This window comes from Hydractinia symbiolongicarpus, chromosome 3 (assembly GCF_029227915.1).
Source record: "Hydractinia symbiolongicarpus strain clone_291-10 chromosome 3, HSymV2.1, whole genome shotgun sequence".
Classification (NCBI taxonomy): domain Eukaryota; kingdom Metazoa; phylum Cnidaria; class Hydrozoa; order Anthoathecata; family Hydractiniidae; genus Hydractinia; species Hydractinia symbiolongicarpus.
Genome location: NC_079877.1, coordinates 24,834,692 through 24,855,683, shown reverse-complemented (window position 1 = coordinate 24,855,683; position 20,992 = coordinate 24,834,692). Strand labels below are relative to the sequence as shown.

The window sequence follows — 20,992 nt, the reverse complement described above, 5'->3', positions numbered from 1 at the left end:
GTAAGGCGGTACCTTTTTGATGTATCTTTCTGGCACACTATACATTTCCCAAAATCCAGCACATTTATTGTTTTTACGCAGTTAACATCCATTTTAATTCGGTCTATTTGTTCTGCCCAGTCTTAGGACGCTGCCCAATCTTTGGACATAAAATTGCCCAGTCTTAAGACTGGGCAGGGCGTCACAAGATTGGGCAAAAGACCATGTTAGGCCCATCTTTGGCGCCGTTTAGATTTTAAGGTAGGGATGCACCACACGAGCTCTGTTTTTTGCGACTCCCAACAAACATTCTTAGGCACATTGAAACATCATATTTTGGGTACTGTTGAATTGACCCGGCCTGTTTTTGGACACAGTAGAGTGAAAATCGTAGCTAGGTAGCTGGTAGAGCATGTGTTATACATTTAGCATTTATATACAGCTTGTAGTAGTGGCTAAATTTTAAAAATAAAATGTTTATATATATGAAGTATCAGAAAAATCGTATTCAACCATATTATTAGTTAGCTAGATGTAATATCATAGTCTATAGAAGAAAAACTTTATAGACTATGCTAAAATGGTTGAGTAGTTTCAATTTTTTATACATAAAATACATGGTATATATAAATTTTTGGCTTTTGATTTTCCCAGAAAAGTTTCAATTTAAAGTTCCTATTAAGAGGCAAATTCTAAAAATTTTATTGTTCTGTTTGTCTTCCACAATTGTTCTAAGATTGGGCATGTACGTCCATAGATTGGGCAGTCCAGTCTTAAGACTGGCCACCCATTTGTCACTGTCGGAAAATTGGCCTGGCCAGTCTTAAGACGGGGCGCGTTCCAAGATTGGGCAGAACATATTCATTTAATTATTGTGCAAGTTTGTCTATACTATAAACTTCACATTACACTTCAGTAACACTTCGAAATTAATCAGTCTATGTATGAAATTGAACAATAATGTTTTCTAGAAATAGAACATTCGAATTCTATGTCTATGAAATCAAACAATTATAAAACAAAACTTGTTATCATACTGATACTAATACATACAAAATGTTTAAGTGAAATCCGCTACTTGCTTTTCAAAACCAAAGTAAACAACTGAAAACGTGCTTAGGTCTGTAAATTACTGGTCTGTAAATTATCAATTTTAGTGATTTGAACAATAAATTTTGATCAAACAGAAAGACATTAGGGTGACCCAATACCATACTAAAATTCAACAAAAAAACTTCGCTATTGAGCAGGTTAAGTAATATCTTTCGATCTTCTCTTTCCAACCACATAACATGACACAAATGTGAAATTATTTTTTTGCCGACTGTAAAAGTGTTGACGTCATCTAATTTGGTCCCATGGGACAAAAAATATTGCCACCCATATTTTTTTGGTAATGTGAAAATATAATGAACTGGATCCCAAGAATACATTGGTTTGTGTACGCTTTGCGGTGGTCTTTCATCAGCTGCCCAAAGGAGATACAATGCGTGTATCTAGGATGCTGGATAACAGTAAGGTCAGCGCTATTATTACGATGTTAGTAACGCGAGAAGCGGTACAAATACATAAAAAGGTGGTAATTTTTCAAATATTTTTTTATCACGTGAAAAAACAGTGACGATTAATATTAAGTAGCTGTTTATATAAACTGGCACAACAAAAAGATAGAGAGCAAACCCTTTATTTACGTACAAGATTTTCGTACCGACAACAAGCTTAAACGAAACCGTAAGGTCTCAGTCAGTCGATGGTTACACCAGTTTATATCAAACAGTTTTTTAGTGTGGTCACAACACAGAAACTTACATATTCGTCTGAACAACTCTAGAATTCTATAAAATTACATTAAAAAAAAGAAAAAAAAATTAACTTTATGATACAAAACAACAAAACATAAATGGCTTATAATTACCTGGAAAGAATCGTCAAATTACCAAAAAAGCGTTTTCCAAGAATTTTTGAAAAAGAATTTGCCAAAAGACCTCGTCAGTGTCAAAAACTTATCGATAATAAAAATATTTCCCATGGTTATTTTTTTTATACAAAAAGGGCTCATATATTTTTGGTCCTTTTTTCCCCTTGATAAGCCAGTTTACGTAACACTTCAAAGAGTTTCCTGTAGTAGTAAGTTTTTACACTTGCTGGTATCCACGATTGCTACCTTTTCTTCGACCAATCAAATACGCAATTAACACGATGACAATGAGACCAGCCAACGCGCATCCAACAGCAATGGGGACAATACTGTTCGGTTCCGGTTCTTTTGTTTTAGCAGAGCACACTTGAGCTGTAAAATATTAATAAATAAATAACAATGTACCTAAACAATATTTCGTTTAGACCTTTTTTAATACATTTTCAGGAGTTAGTCACTTTCGGTATAAAATTGAGGCAAACCTTTTCGCAAAGTTTAGTTTTCGAAAAGCATTAGTACTGGCTTCCTTCGCAATTCTTCTTTCAATTTCTTTTCCGATAAAATTACTCGCAAAAATCAATTTTTCTTAGGTGGTAAGAACTCAATCTTCAAGGCTATTGCCCAACAATATTGTTCTTCGCAAAAACGGAATGGTTTGTTTACATATATATTGTTACAACTATTACAATCTCTTCATGTTACTACAATTAGTTTCGCTCACATAAAATCGTAAAAAATGCATGATATTTAAAGCCTACTATTTCGCAAGAATTGACAGAAGCTCGCGAAATCCGCGAGAATTAATCCCCTTCAAGTACGTAAAATGTCCAATCAGTGTTCGCATAATTTAAATATAAATGGCAAGCACAACTACATAATTTCAAATTTAAAAGCGTCGTTGATATCAAACTTCGCGAGAATGAATTTTGTCCTTAATTTTTGTTAAAAAGTCATAAAAAATCATTTACTGACGCAGAAATACAAATAGTAATTAATAACCCACCGACAAAAAAAGGATAATTTAAAAAAAAAAAAAAAAAAAAATGCAATCTCATACTGTCCGAGTGAATTTTCGTCTGAAAAAAGTTTTACAAGTGTTTCCTGAAGAAATATTTTGCGATAAGGCTTTCTAATTCATTTTAGTCAAAGCGAATACCGACGTGTTAACTTACAGGCATTTTTTCACGTTTATTGAACAAATTGAATTCAAATGGCGTTAAGGTAATATTTTCTTCTAAAGAAAAAGCAGTTAAACCACGTACTTGATACGTTTCCAGGGAATGGTTGAATCGTCACCTTCTTGAAATCAACAGTAATGTTGTATGAGTGTGTCCCGTTTAATTTAATCATTTTGTCGGTTGAACAAGAGTACGCTTTATCTTTCTCAGCTTGAAAATACGGATCGTTTTTGTTCAAGTTAAGATTTACAGATCCTTTGAGGGAATCTATAACAAAACATGTTTTGCATACAATACGTGCACAGTAGAATGTTTCTACATTGACATAACAGGATTAATACTAGATTGAATCTTATGGGATAATTTTTGCAGGACTTATTGTTTGCTGAATTTAGGAAAATCTATTTGTAAAGAGAAGTCCTGCAAAAAATGTTTTAGGAACCCGATTCGCAACAATAATGCCGAAAAACAAAATTTTGAATTACAAGAAAGATAAAAAAAATGTTAGCGTGATATCAAATTGATAAAAGTAAATCTCACAAAAAAACATATTTTTTTACCACTAAATCGCTAAAATAAGTTTTGGGCATAATTACCAAGATTTAACTAATCCTCCTTTGGGGTTTTTTTAGAGTAAAACTTAATTTTGATACATCATATAAAAGACAAAAATAGGGCTTCCCCGAACCTCGTCGCCACAAACATTAGTATTACAGTGGGCACTATCAATGCAAAAGAAATTGTCCGCTAAATAAAGACGTGCACTTGTAAAGATTTTGTCAAACATAACTTTAGGCAGAATATTATTGGACAAAGCTTCACTTTACAAGGATTGTAAATTAGAGACTATTTGGACATTTAGCATTTTTATAACAGAAAACAAACTATAAAAGATTTACGAAGAATTTTTTTGATTGACGACTGTTTTCGTATTTCCAGGTCAAGATTTTCAATAATATAAAAAAGTAATTGATTATACGTTGTAAATTGTCTGAAATAGAAAAATGTAAAAAAAAATATTGAATATTTTTTTTGTTCCCATTCTATTTTATGTCCGCCTTAGGGTGCGTTAATAGTGAGAAATTTTATTTCGTGCAAAACAAATTGTCTGTCCTATTCAATGGTCACTCTACGACTCTTCGCTTTATAGAGATTTTTTGTAAGAGTTTATAGCTAATCTATCAGTTTAAGTACCATTGTGTCATAGAGCCACTGTAGGAAGGGAAAGGAATAATCGCTGCAATGTCAACAAAACAAAGAAACTTCTAAACAAATGCTGAACACAAATACGAGAATACTGGAAATATATTATAAGGCATAAAGTAAGATAGTAAAGGATGTAGCCCTTCATTGAAATTTGCAAAAATGGTTGACGACAGAATATGAAATACAACAATTTTATACGAAAAGCCTGCCAAAAATGAAGGAACATGTTAACATGCAGCACCCAGTATCGTGAAAATTTTATTTTTATGTTAAACAACAGTTAATTTTAGAAAAGCTTTTGATTTAAAATGTAACCTTTCTAAAGTTCGGTATCTAACGTAAAATTTTTAAAGGAAGTGCTTACTACACCCCATGACAAAAAGGAGCCCCAAAAAAAGGAAAAACTAAAACTAAATATTACTTACTTATACTAGTGTTTAAATACGTTTTATTTGGATTATTGATGGTCACTTCCACCTGGCTCATATGCCAAGAGCTGCCACCGGAAAATTTAAGCATCAATGTCATTGATGGATGTGAGGCATTTCCAGCACCAAGGTTGCCTTTCCAGACTGCGTTAATAAATGCAGATTGGGTTTCATTGAATAAATTTTTAGAGCACTTTCCGGTAATCTTTGGTACGTTAACATTATTTAAATTGAACTTCTGTGACACCTAAAGAATGGTATGAAAACATTTAACTAAAAATTGAAACATTTAACTGTCAAACTTTTAAGACATCTGAAACATATGAAAAATTCATACCTTAGTCTTCACTTCCATATACTCAACAACGATCCAAATATCACCTTCAACTTTTAAGCAATCAGTGCCATTATCAGCAAGAGTTAAATTCACATGCGAGTCTGGTTTAGGAGTTGTAGTAGGTTGGTGGGTTGGAGCAGCACTTGAAGTTGGCAAAGCTGAGGTATAATGTGAGCTTGCATGAATGGAAACTGATGACGGCATTGTTAATGTTGATGGTGAAGTTATTAAAGAAGTTGAATGGAAAATTTTGCTAGTATGTGTTGTTGAATTTGGCCCTGAAGTGGGTGTCGGGTTTGATGAAGTGGGTGTTGGATGCACAGTTGATGAAGTGGGTGTTGGAGTCGGCATTGAAGTAGTACTGTTTTTGTTACCTGCAAGAGCTGAAAAAAAGAAAATAAACAATAAGCGCAAAATCTTTAAAAAACATGTGCAAATAAAAGAGAAAACATGCTTAAAACCATGACCAAATTGCCTTCCCCAATCAATTGACTGTAGTTACATTTAAGAGCATTTGTACATATATAATACACTAAATTTTTATGTTGGAAATTGTGGTAATTTGCTGTCCCATATGCTTTCAATACAATAACTTAATAGGGAAATTTTTTTTTATCCAAGACATCCTTGCAAAATATTTACCAATTACCATGTCCAAATGCACCTAAGATTCCTAATTGATTGCAATATACTCAGAAGTAAACAAATCTGACTGTTTTCACAAGTACTGTACCTAACAATAGTTTGAAAACTGTCATAATGCATTTTAAGGCCATTGAAACTCAATTCTACAATATTGAGTAACATAATAATTAAAGAATAAATCAAGTCTTGCTGAATGATTGGCTACTTCCGCAGTAGAATTTGGAAGATTGATTTCCACCAATTTTTTATGGCAAATGCTTTGCTGAAACAATTAACCACCATTACAGCGCATGGGAACTAAAGTCAAATTTTTCTTTTAAGATTTTGATTTAAGAACTAGTAATTTAATTACACATAATTAATCTAAAAATTGTCATTTTAAAAAACAAATATAAATCTTATTACAAGGTGACCGCCAAATGCATTTAAATACAAAAGTAATAAAGATCCCACTATCTGATGTTACCTTGCTGGACTGGGAGAAAATTATGGCTGCTACAAACCAAGAAAATTTTAAAAATATTGTACAGACTAGTAGCCTTGCCATTTTCGTTAATATACAGCAAGTGATATAGCTAATCTATTTTTTTGTTAATTATATTAAAAATTTTAATGAACATAAATTTAAGGTTATTTACTTTTTCCTGAATGTAGTTCCTAATCTTTTATGATTGACTGCTGACCACAGAACCATTTTAATAAAAATACAGAGGAATAAATAGTGGCTGTGGTAAATAGGTGACTGTCCTATCAAGGTGAACAGGAAAGCAGGTTTGACTGTAACCAATGAGTGTGCCATTTTATTTCAATGCCTATGGTAGGTGGGAGGTGAGGGTAATAACAAATGACTACTGTACAGTGCTGGGTCCACAGAGCGTTTTTTTCATGCACGTGTATTGAGAAGTTGTTGCTATTCTGGCTTGAAAAAAAACCTGTTGTGCTGCTTATACAAGAAAATATGTCATAATGTTTAAAGGCATATTAAGAGAATCTCAGATAGCTACTAGTTGTTAAGTCAGTGAATCATTATAAAAATGTGCGTTTATCCCAAAACTGGCTCATGACAGAGAGATTTCGTCAATTAAAATTATGCAACAAGAACACTGACACACTGAAATTGTGTATTCAGGAATGTGTATTAGGAGCAATTTAGGATTGGTTCAGTAAAATCAAGCATGTCTAGGTTCAGATAAGTTCGGATATTTATGAAACAGCTAAAACTTAACGGCAGTCAAAGAAAGTAGTGTTGGTCAGATACGCAACAAATTAACAAATTTTACATAAATGTTATGTGAATTAGCAGTTTTATGCTAGACACTGTCCTGGTCGTAAGGATTTTACCAGTTAAGTGATCGACACTCGCCTGGAAATGTAGGTGTCTTACAAATACCAAGCATCCAAACTGGCTCAAAGAGGGTGATTCATATGTTTCGCAATTTAAGATACATGTTACAAAGCTGACATATGCGATCTTCTAACAGGCCAAAGAACTTGTCAAATGTATGCACACCTTTATCGCTTATGATTGCTTCAAGTAGTTTGGATAAAAGTGCAATAATGACAGTAGCTATACGTTAAAAAAGTCAACTGAAAAACGTTACCAACACTCACCCTAATATATGCAGACATTTGTTTTTTTTGGGAGGGAGGTCTTTCTCCCCTTGTTTTTTTCAGAGTTTTTTGTGCTGCATAGCAATCTAAATAGCTCTTGATGACAGTTAGCTAGCTCTTCTCAGATTCTTTAAATTCTGAAATTTTTGCTATTGTCTTTCCAAACAACGAAAACTTTTATTTCCATTTCCAAATTACCTTGTAATAAAGAAGACCGCTTTACTACTGTGGATTTGACTCTTACAGTAGTTTGTACTTCATGTGATATTGCATACTCCCAAATTCGTGTTAATTATATAAATGCATTTTTGAAATCAACTTTGCTCAACCGCGTTAATTAAATGGGTTTTTTAAACGCGTTAATTTCTTGACCGTTAATTAGTTTGTGTTAATTTCTTGAGCTGTTAATTTCATAGAATAAAGTATACCTTTTCAGAATTAACACAGTCATATTTAACTTGCAAGTGGTGCAAGTTGGACTTTGGACCCTCCGTTCTCAGGAAGAAGTACTAAAAAGAAGAGGCTCTTTTGAGAGATTTATTGCTTATCTTGGCAAGAGAGTGCCGATAAGCCACAAACGTCCCCCATTTGTAAGGGCGAGTTTGGGCGACTTTACGAATTAAATTGGCAGTTGTCATCCGAAACCACCCGCACTCTCCCGAACTTGCCCAGAACATTCCCGAAATGCAAATCCTTGTAACATACCATGCGGACGATAGTTGGAAGAAGGCGCTTAAAGATAAATGAGTTAGTTAAGTTTATATAAAGTTATTTATCAAGTAAATCTTAATATAAACTATCAAAAACAGTTCTTTTAAGAACTTCGCTACCACATAGTAAGTTTATTTTAATTTTTATAGTTTTTTGAATCATTAGTGTCTGTTTTTCTTTTCTTTTTCGGGCATTGTTTGGGTCTATGCAGGTTTTTTCAGAAAAACATTTGATTTTTTTAAAACGCTGAACTCGCCTGAAAATGCCCACACTTTTCACGGCGTATGCAGCTTATCAGCACCCTTGTATCTTGGCACATCTTTGTTTACATTTAAGCACCAGTATTAAATCTTACACCCTCAGACCTCATGTTGTGTTGTAATTCGCAAGGCTTGAAATACAATGCTGACATATGAAAATTGCGTATATATGGAAACATGCTATTTTTAAGTTTATACACTAGGTACAACTTCTTTTACTAGAAGCCAAACGTTTGATGTTTTGCCGATATGTGAACTTACCCGCATCAAGTGGGTGACACCCGAAATCACAGTATCCTCCACCTGACTGAAAAATTATGGATAGAATCACCCGCATCCAGCAATTTCACATGCATTCAGAATAATATATGTTTAAAGTTACGATTAGAAAGTTTAAAGTCATTTATAACGCAGAAATATATTTCATTGCTTAGTTGCTTTGCAACTTGAGGAAGTTTCAAACTGTTTCGAATAGAAGAATAATTTCATTGCGCCCACAAAATTGAAAACAGATTACGAAATATTTCAATGGTGGCTATTAGTGATAAAGAACAATGAAGAAATTAACATTTATTGAACTTTGTTTAAAACAAAGGTAATTTGTTTGGTCTTTTTCGCTACTCGAGATAGCATGGTTTCTATTATCATTAAATATATATAAAAGAAATGAGATTCCTAACGATGTTCTCACAGCTGCAAAAAGTGCTGCATATCAATACAAGTTGCAACATCCATCAAAAAGTAGATGAACAATGTTTATATTTCTATACTTGGAAATAATATTTCATGTATATACGGTTTCATATTGAGTTTCCGGTTCAACATTTGTTTATTCTATCCCCTTAGTCAAGATTTTCCTACTAATTTATTATAATAAAAAAGAAAAATTGTATTAGGTCAGCCTTAGCTTTTCAACACGCAAAAAAGCTGGTCCTAAAAAACTTGTGAGGGTGTTAGTGTTTCCGTTCTCACCCCTCTTCTTGCGCAGATTGTCAAACTGACTTTGCTTCATCTGTATTGACCTTACATCAATGGATGGAAGACTTACCAAATTCACGAAATGTGTGACTGCAAGATTTTGAGAAATACGCCTGGGGAAAGGTATTTTCCGCAAATCTAGAAGTCTCAAATTCGTAATTTTTCTCAATTCTAAGCGTTACACCCGCATATCAAGCATATCGGTGGGGTTGGCATCTCTGGTTCTGTGAAGACATGACCACACAAATTAACTGCAGCGAAAATGTTTCATTGCAGTTAAACATTTAGCTACGGCCTAACTCTTAAAAAATTGAAGAACTTTAAATTATAATAAAACCTGTTTAAAAAATCATATGGTCTTCCAATTTTCCTATCTTATAAAGTTTTTCTTCACAAATATAATTATGTTGTTAACCCGGATCCGAAAATCGTTTCACTTTTCCTTCATCCCTACAGCTAGCTAGCAGTCAAAGATGTTAGAATATAAACTTACCCCCAACAACATTTAAAATGAGTAAAAAGTATATCTTCATTCTGATTTATTCAAAGTACCAGTGTTGTGTTTTAGTAAAAATATAATCAAATGAAGTCAAGATTAGGTAGTTTTCCCTCAATGTTCCAGTGTGTCTTCGCTATCGCAATGCTGGCCCTAAGTTCCAGAAAAAACAATCACATGACCCTAATGAATAATTGCGACATATGCAATTTGATTGGCTCGGGATGATGCAATATTATGAAACATGTGATTTAGTTAATAACACTCTCCTACACAATGCAAAGGTCCTCCGAAACCGGACGAAACCGAAAAACAGGTAAGTCGTCCACGTATTACTTCCTGAATATGAAGGAGATATAGTATTCAACCCCATGCGTTAGACCTAAGTACGTTCCCAAGCTACACTCGACAACAGACATTGGGTAAGTCGTCCACGTATTACTTCCTGAATATGAAGGAGATATAGCATTCAACCCCATGCGTTAGACCTATGTACGTTCCCAAGCCTTGTGGAGATAATGATGTGCTATTCTCCATAAAGCACATTGTAGTGAGGCTCATCAATGGAGGCTCATCTTGTAGTACAATTAGTAAAGCGTAATTTTTCGTAGCGATGTGTAGCAGTACGTTATTTTCTGTAGCAGGCCGATTTTGTGGCCTCGATCATCCTCGATCCCAGTGCTTTTTTTAGATAAATTTTTGAAGTTTATCTCAAAGAGATCTGGGGACAAGAATGCCTTTTATTGAGTTAAAATTCATTATACGCCTCTTGTACACAAATGTTTCCCCTCGCTAATTGTTGTACTATACTCCGCAACTTCAATTTTTTTCTCTCAAAAAAGACAAACAGGCGTTATTTCTTCATTTTGGACTGGGCCCAATATATGTAAACAATGACATCACATTTTGCAGAAAACTTTAAGCGTGCTAAGTAGAAAAAGTTCGTTTTAAGACCATATTTTACACTGTAGTTGTACGTATAAAAAGATGTTACGGAAACACGAATATCTAATGCGATATATTTTTATCCGCTTTGTTGCGACGGGTAAATATAAAGGACGGGCGAACCCGTGGATTTTTCCACGGGCAACTACTATCTCTATAATAATAGCCGTCGTCTGTCTGTCTCTCTGCGCAAGATGGCACCTTAAGTAGCGAGACATACGAAATGCGGTACATAAAGGACGGCGACCCCATGGATTTTTCCACGGGTTAACGACTAGTCTCTTTAATAATAGCCGAATTTTGTCTGTGTGTCCGCGAAAGCTGCGTCCCGTAACAGAATCACGAAATTTTTTAAAATGCGCACAAATACCAAATGCGTAACAGAATCACGAATTTTTTTAAAATGCGCACAAATACATAATGCGATATATTTTTATCCACTTTGTTGCGACGGGTAAATTTAAAGTACGGGCGAACCCGTGGATTTTTCCACGGGCTAACGACTTAAATATATATTAAAATACCCGTATACGTCTGTTCGTCACGCAAAATGGTAGCTTAGCTGCGCAAGTAGCGAGATGCACGCAATGCGGTATAAAAAGGAAGGGCGAACCGGTGGATTTTCCCACGGGCTAACGACTAGTATCTTTAAGTCTAATTGAGCATGTAAAAACAGAAGCCGTTGATGTGTACTTAGTTAACTAACAGTAACACTTTTTGTCCACCCAGATGTTATTTCACTTGCCTATAGAAATCGATTTAAAATTTGACAAAAATCAATTCAATACATAAAAAATTAAAAGCACCTAAAAATATTAAAGCATTAAATCGCTTGAATTTAAAAGCCCCGGTTCTATCTAGACCTTTGTTCTGTAGGTTTACTATCACCCTCCTGTAAATAGCCCCGGAAACTTTGCTTTTGCTTTGATTTTGTAAATTACCGTTTGTCCACCCCGTGTTAAACGCTTGAAATCTTGCATACTTTTTTGTTCGCATTTCTTGTTCCCTTAGTCATTCGCATTTTTCACATCTTTTCCGCCAGTTATCGGATTCAGAAAAAAATGTTTACAATTTTGTGGCTTAGTTAAGAGAGTAATATGCAGTCCAGGCGGGCAAAAATGCAACAACAAATAATTAACCGAATTAATACAAAGTCATGATTACGCCCATATTTTACCATTATATAGCGTCGCCATTGTGGCTCGATGATGCATCTAACATGAGAAGACGAAAATAGTCAATCGAAGTATCTGCATTTTGTTTGTTAATAGTAAAGTGATAGAATAATGTACAAAAAGTAAAAGATATGTGAAAGTACACGCTCAGAAAATGCGGAACAAATTGAACTATCCGCTTACGTTAGGTCACTCAAGCCCGAATGCGGTTCATTTATACATTTTAGGATACGATGAGAATAGGTTTCATTGCCATCTACCCTTTAAAGAACAGCATATAAATATTTCTACGTCTAAAAACGAAACAAAATTATAAGCATTATAAGCTATATCAATGTTCGATCTTTCAAGCCGATGATCTGTTTGCTATGACAAAGATTTTAATTTCCGTTGTCATTCTGTGGGGGAAATTATCTACCCTAAACCTGTCTGCATGTCTGCAATTTTAAATATAACTTGTTACTTTATGGGACTTTCTGTAATCTTCTATAACTTTCTGCTACTTTCTGCATCTTTCCGCAACATTCAGCAACTTTCTGCATCTTTCAGTAACTTTTTGTAACACTCTGCAACTTTCTGCATCTTTCTGCATCTTTCTGCAACTTTTTACAAAATTAAGGAACTTTTTGTAACTTTCTGTAACTTTTTCCAACTTTCAGTACCTTTTTGTGACTATCTGCAACTTTTTGTAACTCATTGCAACTTTTTGTAACTCATTGCAACTTTCTGTAACTTTTTTGCAACTTTTTGTATCTCCTTAATGTTAACAACTCTTTGCACGTGTTGTGCTCTAAATTGACGGTTCATAAGGTAAAATACGCCAGAGCAGAGTTTTAAAGAGGAATGAAAATAAAATGTAACGCTGTTTACTAAATTTTTTTATTAGAGCGTAAAAGAAAAGCGAGACTCCATAACCTAAGTAAAAGCATGGAACTGATACCCGATAATCAATACCCTAAATGCAATATAACTGGAAGTAGAGAATCAAGAACGATATTGCAAACATTTCAAGCCTTTCTATGAAATCTTTTCGATACAGACAAAGCATTAATTTTCTTCAGGGAAAAAAAGCTTTAGTGTTTTCATTGTCTTTTAATTAAAACATTGTTACAGAAAAATTTGAAATACGACTATCTATAAATAAACCTCAGTCTCGACGCCTTCAGGTTTACCATTTGACGTTTACCAATCCCTAAAACAAGAAGAACTAAAGAAGAAGAAGTTTTTTTTTAATAACAGTTAAAAAAACAAATGGAATCAGACCGTATGTTTCCATAATTTATATTCTTGTGTACAGTACATACAAAAACTTATAATGGAGTACAAATAAACAACCTTTCCGATTTTCGCTCAATTCCGGTGCACCTTTCAACGTTACCACAAAGTCACGTGATCATTTTGTACACTCTGTGTGTCCTTTTCCGCTTGACGAAATAACATAATGTAGCGATGGTAAGGAACGTCGCAAGAACGAAACCTGAACTAATACAAACAATGGCGGAGAGCATCACGGATGAACGATTGTTTTTTGTGGAGGAACAAACGTGTGCTAAAAATAAAAATAGCTAAACGAATTTTATTTACCTTACGTAGTCCAATATTTCAAGGTGCGCATTGGGATCTAATTTGGGTGGGCAAGTCCGTGTTTCAATTAAGTAACCGTAGTTTGTTACAAAAGGATAAGAAGCTTTCTAGCCTCTGTGATTGTCTGTTCAATCCACCTGCTGCGATGAGTTTAGAAAGCGGTTGGACTTAGGTTTAAGGGAAAAGTAGCTTTAATGTAACCTTAACCTTCAACGTTATCGTTTATATCCGATCATAAACTCGATACCAGTGCTCTTTCTTTAATTCTTTTTTTAAAACCCTGGGGAAAGGCTGAGCCAGTCATGCACAATTTTGCAGTTGCAATCTCTTAACGGTTACAAAAATTTAGAAAAGACTAACTAGTTTTACCAGCGTGGCAACTGAGTACTACTTTGTAATCATGTTCCGAAATTTTATTTTTTAATAAGCACAAAATGCAGTGCAGCATAATAGTTCTCCTTCTAAAAACATCCGTCGATTTTATAGGATGTACATACCTGCTTCAAGCTTGCTATCTTTGACATGAAATGGTTGCATTTTGACACCTTGTATGACGATTTTTATGTCACCAATATTTACTGCCATTTCTTCCTCGCAAAGATAGGAGTGATTTAATGGCGTGCGAAGTAACCATGCATTACGTGCTGTGGCCTGAAGTTCACCTAAGACAGAGAAACTAGTGAAGAAATAGTGGAAAAAATAAATTTTAATCCGCGCATTCGATTAAGTTCCCTTCTAATTTAATTAAAGATTTAATTAATTTTGGTTCAGTGGAAAAACTTAGTATTCACCGGCCATAAAAACCAAGAAAACTTGTGGTCGCTACTCACAAGTACGATATTTTACTTACAGACAGACAAAGGTTATTATCAAAATCGAGACTAGTCGTTAGCACTTGGATAATCTGCCTGTCCTACATATTTCGGTCCTCAGATTTTCAGCTGTTATACATATGAAAAGCATTGTTATTTTATGCATGCACAAAACAGCAGACCAGCTACCGTGGTTAATAAGACACAGACATTCTTTTTGAGACTACTCGTTAGCCCTTGAAAATTCCATGAGTTGGTCCGTCGTAAATTCCGGTCCTTACATTATCACTCGTCGTTCACGTCGTATTTCGTGCACACCCGGCACAAAGTAGCGATTCTGCTAACAGTTTGAACAAAAAACGGGTTTTATTATAGAAGACTAGTCGATAGCCCTTTGTATAATGCATTTACATCCTCGTTTTTAAGGATTTTTTTCTTTTTGATGTGAGTATATAGAAAAGGCAAAAATTTCCTGCGGACTTAGTTCGTAGTTCGTGTGTCTGCAACACAATTATAAAAACGAGAATTGTTAATATGGAATTATATACAAAAACAGTGTATAAACAATGTAGTTCTAAAAATAACTCTTTTACTTTGTTATTTCCTCCCTGATTTGTAATAGTCGAAAAAAATGGTGCAGTGCAACAGTTACCTTTTTTTGGATTACGAAAAACTGATTTGTCTTTTGTTTTAATTTTTACAGAAATATACTCAATATACCAATCTTTCAAATCCTGTCTCACTCCAAATTCGATTTTATAAAGACTGTTCCAGTTAATGATTATAGTTGCTTCTTTTTGTTTGTCATAAAAGCACGTGCCATTTATATCAGCACCGGCTGCCGGAAGATTAAACATCGCTTCATGCTAAAGTAAAAAAGATGGAATGCAACCAGGCTATTATTCAGGTCTGACTTACAAATAACAATAGAAAATAACTTAAATAAACAAAAAAAAGATTAGATTTAAACATCGTTGGCTGCGTAGAGCAACAAATATATTTCAAAGCAAATACATTTTTCCATAACATTTTGCCTAAAATGACTCGGGGGCCACAATACCCTGGAGACAAGTATATAACAAATAATGTTTGTGTTAATTAATATTTATCCAATTTACACGTTTCTGAACATACGATTTGGTTTCTGCGTTTCTGACTAACACTGATCTCTAACTCACGTTTGTTACCTGTTATCAAAGCCTCCAACGCTTAATTGCCGGTTGACATTATCGCCGCTGGCCTCGATGGCAAGAAAGCAAGAACCCCTGGGGACTAGGTGTATTAAAAACTTTATATCGACTTTTAATTTACCAATAATGTGTAGTAATGACAATGAGGTTTTAATGGTCCTTTTTTTCAAAGTAAAATTTACAAAAGTGCAGTAAAAGTCATTATAATTTGGTATACACCATTAGGCTTGGCTCTCACCTGGCACTGAAAAGCATTAATGACCACTAACCTGTAACTCATGAGCGTTGATGTTCATGGAAGAAGTGACAATCACTTTGACTACTCCTTCGTGTGCTAGCTATTGCTCCTTAGTGATTTTTTACAAAGACTAAGGCTTGTGTTGTTATCGAAATGTTTTGATAACAACACTAAAATGTACTTATTTCCTTGTTTCTTTGAAGAGTAAAGGCGCTGCAGGTTTAGAATGTTTGTACAGAAGAAAATTCCAAAAATTGGAAATAATTCCAAAAATATATTTTGGTGAACACTTGTTTCATTTTGTGTTTGCTGTTTAAAATAAAATAAGTCAACAGTTGTAAAAAAAAATTGACCAAACATCTAAAGATAAAGTATGGCTACAGTACACAATCGCAAATTCGAATGCTGTTTATAAACATCTGGTATTTCAGACAAAATCTTTTGCCCATTGCTTTATAATAATTTTTGGTTTAACACCTGCTTAATTAAAACGATTCGTTTATTTTCGGAACATACTATCTCATTCGTTGCATTTTCGATTGACGAATATCTACTGTATTTTTTAAAAAGTATATACTCACAAAATTTTGGTCTTTATCTTGGTACTTTATGATTAAGGTAACCGCTGCTTCAAACCAAAAGCAAATGTTATTACTGTCATCATGTATTTTATACAACCCCACGTCTGAGTTGCGACTAACAGCGACGGGATTGCTATCACGTACAGCGGTTGAAGTTTTGTGCGTTGTTGTGATTATTGGTTTAATGACAGTGGAACTGGGTAAATCAGACATGGTGGGGAATACGGCCTTGGACACTATAAAATAACACTTACTTGATTTACCAGGAATATTGGTAACTAGTCGTTAACCCGTGAAAAAATCCACGGGGGGGTCGCCAGTTCTTTATATATCACATTTTGTGTTTCCGTAACAAACAGACGAACAGACAGACGACGACTATTATTATAGAGACGAATTAGTAAAATAATGGCTCGAGAATACTGTTGTGATGCGCTGCTCTGTGAAGAAAAAAAGTATTTTAGAGACACCGTGGTTCGTGAAAGAAAAACTTGCCTTTCTTCTTCTTACTTCTGGCGATTGGTATCGTTTCAGAGATCGTAATTTCTAATATTGTCGTGCTAATTGAAATTGTAGGTGTTTTGGTCGCAGTGCTGCGTTCCATTGTAATATTTACCGTCACTGTTTTTGCCGTCGCTTTTTTTATTGATGACGACTTTATTTCCGCCGTGGTCGCGTTTTCACAATCATCACTGTTTGTGTTACCAAACCCATACATTGTTATGTCAGCGGTTGTCAGCGTTACTGAAATAAGAAGAATACTTTCATCATTGAGTCCCATCCGTACATTTTGATAAATTTTTATATTATAAACTGTTAGATTGGAAGCATGAGTTAAACGTTTTGGGTTTTTCACGTTCAATGCGGGGTACTTGAGGTGTAATTACATGGCCACCACTTTGGATTGTTCTTTAAGACTTTTATTGTTGCTACCTCTTTCAGAAACCTTTCAAAACCATTTAATTAATGTCAAAAAAAAATTAAAAAATATGACGTCGTCATAGTAGCCATTATGTTCTGGATAATGTAGAATTTCACTTTTGTTTTAGTTGATTTGTCAATATGAAAAGAGACGTGTTCAGGTAAAAACAGAACATGAAGTTGGACCAACCTCGATACCAGGATCGTATGCGTATCGAAAGACCAATAAACGCAGCGCCGATACAAGACAAAAATCCCCGGGAACAGGGTTGTGAGTTGGACTGCACAATGCTGATGAAAGTACACTGTAAGCTAGCATAAATTACAGGTAAGTTGAAATTAATCTCATGAACTGTGAAATGCTGCACGATTACGAAGCGGAAGTTTTTTCCTATATCATCCTTTCTTTGTTGTTATTCAGGAAAATAAATTTCTTCATTCAATGAAGGACAAGCCACTATGGACAACGTTTTTTAACTTTGTACCCTGGGTTTATTATCCTTGTCTGATAATTTAGGATCAAAGAAGGCCTTGTGGGAAAGAGGTTGTGACGTTCCATGATAATGAATTAAATCAGATGAGTTTTGTCAACATGCATAAAAATCTTTCAATGGTTTTGTATTATGTAAGAAAATACAAAAATTGTTATTAAAATGCTAAGTAAGCAAAATATTTCACAAAAACACAAGTCCAAAGTCTAAGGTTCCTGTTTTCATGCACACCCCATGACTTTCTCTATTAAGATATTTTACTAAGAATTTTATGATCTCTTTTTGTTTTCCCATCAAAGAAACGTTGTGTTTGTGATTTCAAATAATGACCTTAAGTAAATAAAATTATTTTGCATCTTATCCTATTACATGGTAAATATAAACATTGTGATTACGTCAGTTGTTTACGCCTTTGTCACTCTAGTTACCAAGCATGAAAGTCCTGGGAAACAGGTGTTTTTTTAACGATAAAATTTGCACTCCCTTTTTTAAACTCAAAAACACTAGCTTTATGCTAATCAAGTAAAGACAAAAATCGCGTTACACCAGAAGCAACGGTCACTAGATCTACGTTTAACCCTCTTCAGGCGGGGCTTTTTGGAGGCTTTGAAAAGCCGGGGAGGAGGGTGGGACCCTTCTCCAAATGTAATGAAAAAAATATCGTATTGCCAAAAAATTTTGACACCACTGTTTGTTAGCACATTGGAGGACAATTAGAATAACAAAAGAAAAATGTATCGTATATTTCAGAACCCGCAAACAGGCCAAACGTAAACTTTTTCTCGACTACCTTTACCGTCACGATGACAACGTGACGTCATACCAAATTGTTTGACTACTCAAGCTAACTAAGAACAACGAAACCTATTCAAGATAACAAGGTTTCCGTCGTTACGCACCTGGTTTTAAAGTCTTTAGTGACTACTGCACTACGTCATTGATATCAAATCGAACGTTACCCTCAAGTTAAATATGTGAAAACCACGTATCTTCGTTAGTAAAAGCCTAAATCCCCTGTCCGAACATTGGGGAGAAACGGTTTTTGTTTGAGTTTTGGGTCTCCCTCTGTATTTAGATTACATTTGTATGAAATCGTTCCTAAATTTTCATAATGAACTTTTTTTCAGGCAAAGATTTTCGTCATTCAGGGTAAACAAAAAATATAACTTGAGGGAACTAAAAAATATTAACGTGCAGAACTTACCAATCCAAAATAATAGGATCGCGAGCATTTTATAATTTCATTCCTTCATAAACTTTTTTAAATTCACTTGTTTTGGAATACATATTTAGCAGAAGAGAAATCTATTACCTAATGGTTTTTGAAGGGACTCTGGAGGCTATTTGACAATTCCCAGGAGAGATATATAACGACATGACGACATGGCACAAGAGAACTGTCGTTGTGATTTTATGGTAAACAAGAAACCGAAACGGTTTTAACACTCACACTAAGGCAACAGATAAATATATTTCTTGAAAAAAAAAAGTAAGTAACCATCCAAAAATCCGTATAGACGGTTACATCGAATATTGATCGATACGGCGCCCTAATTAAATTTGTTCTTACCACCGTGTAACTCTCGTTGCATGTTAAACACTCTCACCCACGGGTGTAAGTAAATTATAAATAAAAATTTCGACTGCACTGTGACTTATTATGCAGGTATTATGCAGGGACTTCACCCGATTCATACTTTGGAGATGGAATATGAAAATGTGCGATTGAGATTTATGACATTTGGTTTTTAATTCTCTTACATTTTTTCAAAGAAAAAATACCTTTTGCTCATTATTTAGCCAACTTTATTATATTGCGCACAAAGTCTTATCGCCCTCAAAATTCTGAAACTTCAAGTATTGCTATTACAATATATTTTTCTTTAAATTTTATTCCGTTGGTGCAAAAGCACCCCACAACAATTTTTAAGTTAACAACCCTTTTTCTACCCAAGTTATTTCACACTTAATATTCACAAATTCGACTCGGCATGCCTCATCATGCCTATCTTGTTATTTGATGTTAACTACTTGACTGATAAGTGTTCGCGAAAACTTGATTTATAGGAACGACAGTGACAAACCGAAAAGCGCGCATGGATAATTTTCCTTTATTTTTTCTTACAAGAATTCAAATGTTTTACTCTCCAGGTGATACGAAACGGCATCTTGCCGAATTAATTTTGATACTTTTGCAAGAGATTATTCTACAAAATAAAAATTGTTGACTATTTTAGCTGCAGCAGTTAAATTACAGAAGTGATTTGGGTTAATGCGAGGAAAAAGTAACATGAATTTATTGATTCTCCTTTTATTCGCAGTCAGTCAAGTGTTATTTCATTGAATTTAGTACTGTTAACACAAGTTTCCACATCTACCGGAACTCTCTGTCAAAACGACTGGTTTTAATGTATATCCTTCTGTTGAAAGCTCTTCACTGCTAAAATGAGCAAGAACGTATATTCCTTACTCAGATATATCAGCGGGATCTAAATGCGTGTGTAAAAGTTTGAGTTTAATGCTGTTAAGAGATTTTAAATGCACGGCCTGTAAAAAAGACGAAAGAGAATTTGTTAAAGGGGCTACGAACACACATGTGTAAAGGGGCTACGAACCGGTTAAAATGCTCACATTCCGTATATCCAGCGCACAAATTAAAAATTCGGTAAACGCGTTTTGACCAGCTGTGGTCCGCAATTTCGTTTTTCTTCGCATCTCCGTTTCTCACTACGCACATATGTTCTTGTACTCGTTGCTTAAACTTTCTTTTTGTTTTGCACACTGCATCACAATCTTTACACGGGTTTTCGTAAATAACACTGCTTTGTTCTTCCTGGTTTATTTTGTTTTTTGGTTTAGACAAAGTGCTTCTTAGGGTGTCTTTAGAGTTAAGAATGCATTTGATCTTGTGTTGCCTTAAAACTCGATCGAAGGATCTCGCTTGTACCTGGTAAGAAGGGTAGGAATGCTGATGCGATAAATTCCTCTGATGTTTGCTTGCTGTCTCCGTTGCATGTTATCTTCATTTTATTTTCTACTTGCGTGACGACTTTATGACTGTATCCATTTGCGATTAATGCATTTCTCACGCGTCGAATTTTTTCTTTCCTCTCGTCACTGACTACGCTGTTGGCACGATTCAGTAATGAAAATATGACACTTTTTTTGCAAGAGTTCTGATGGTTTACGATACACTGAAACTGAAATGGAACCATTCTTGCGTTTGACCAAACTGTCCAGGAAAGCGATACTTCCATCGTGTTCAAGCTCAAAAGTGAAATTGATATGTCGATGTAGGCCGTTGATGT

General features: G+C 34.6%; 2 protein-coding genes across 6 annotated transcripts; both read right to left on the bottom strand.

The window, feature by feature from the left end:
• Positions 1 to 1,559: 1,559 nt before the first annotated feature.
• LOC130636419 (lysosome-associated membrane glycoprotein 2-like) lies at positions 1,560 to 9,919 on the bottom strand. The gene is made up of 5 exons (XM_057446139.1): positions 9,745 to 9,919; positions 5,047 to 5,429; positions 4,707 to 4,956; positions 3,160 to 3,342; positions 1,560 to 2,269 (listed from the first exon to the last, which is right to left on the bottom strand). The coding sequence occupies exons 1-5, from the start codon at positions 9,782 to 9,784 to the stop codon at positions 2,115 to 2,117; spliced, it is 1,011 nt and encodes a 336-aa protein (XP_057302122.1). The 5' UTR covers positions 9,785 to 9,919; the 3' UTR covers positions 1,560 to 2,114.
• Positions 9,920 to 12,923: 3,004 nt separating this feature from the next.
• On the bottom strand, positions 12,924 to 18,996 carry LOC130636417 (uncharacterized). 5 transcript variants are annotated; one of them, XM_057446136.1, is made up of 7 exons: positions 18,889 to 18,996; positions 16,768 to 17,016; positions 16,273 to 16,508; positions 14,916 to 15,129; positions 13,949 to 14,113; positions 13,203 to 13,416; positions 12,924 to 13,059 (listed from the first exon to the last, which is right to left on the bottom strand). In XM_057446136.1, exons 1-6 carry the CDS (start codon positions 18,914 to 18,916, stop codon positions 13,253 to 13,255), a joined length of 1,056 nt encoding a protein of 351 aa, XP_057302119.1. In that variant the 5' UTR covers positions 18,917 to 18,996; the 3' UTR covers positions 12,924 to 13,059; positions 13,203 to 13,252. The 5 variants fall into 5 exon arrangements, with proteins under 5 accessions (XP_057302119.1, XP_057302116.1, XP_057302118.1 ...); XM_057446133.1 differs by lacking the exon at positions 18,889 to 18,996 and having other exon boundaries at positions 16,768 to 17,252; XM_057446135.1 differs by lacking the exon at positions 18,889 to 18,996 and having other exon boundaries at positions 12,925 to 13,074; positions 16,768 to 17,252.
• Positions 18,997 to 20,992: the final 1,996 nt, after the last annotated feature.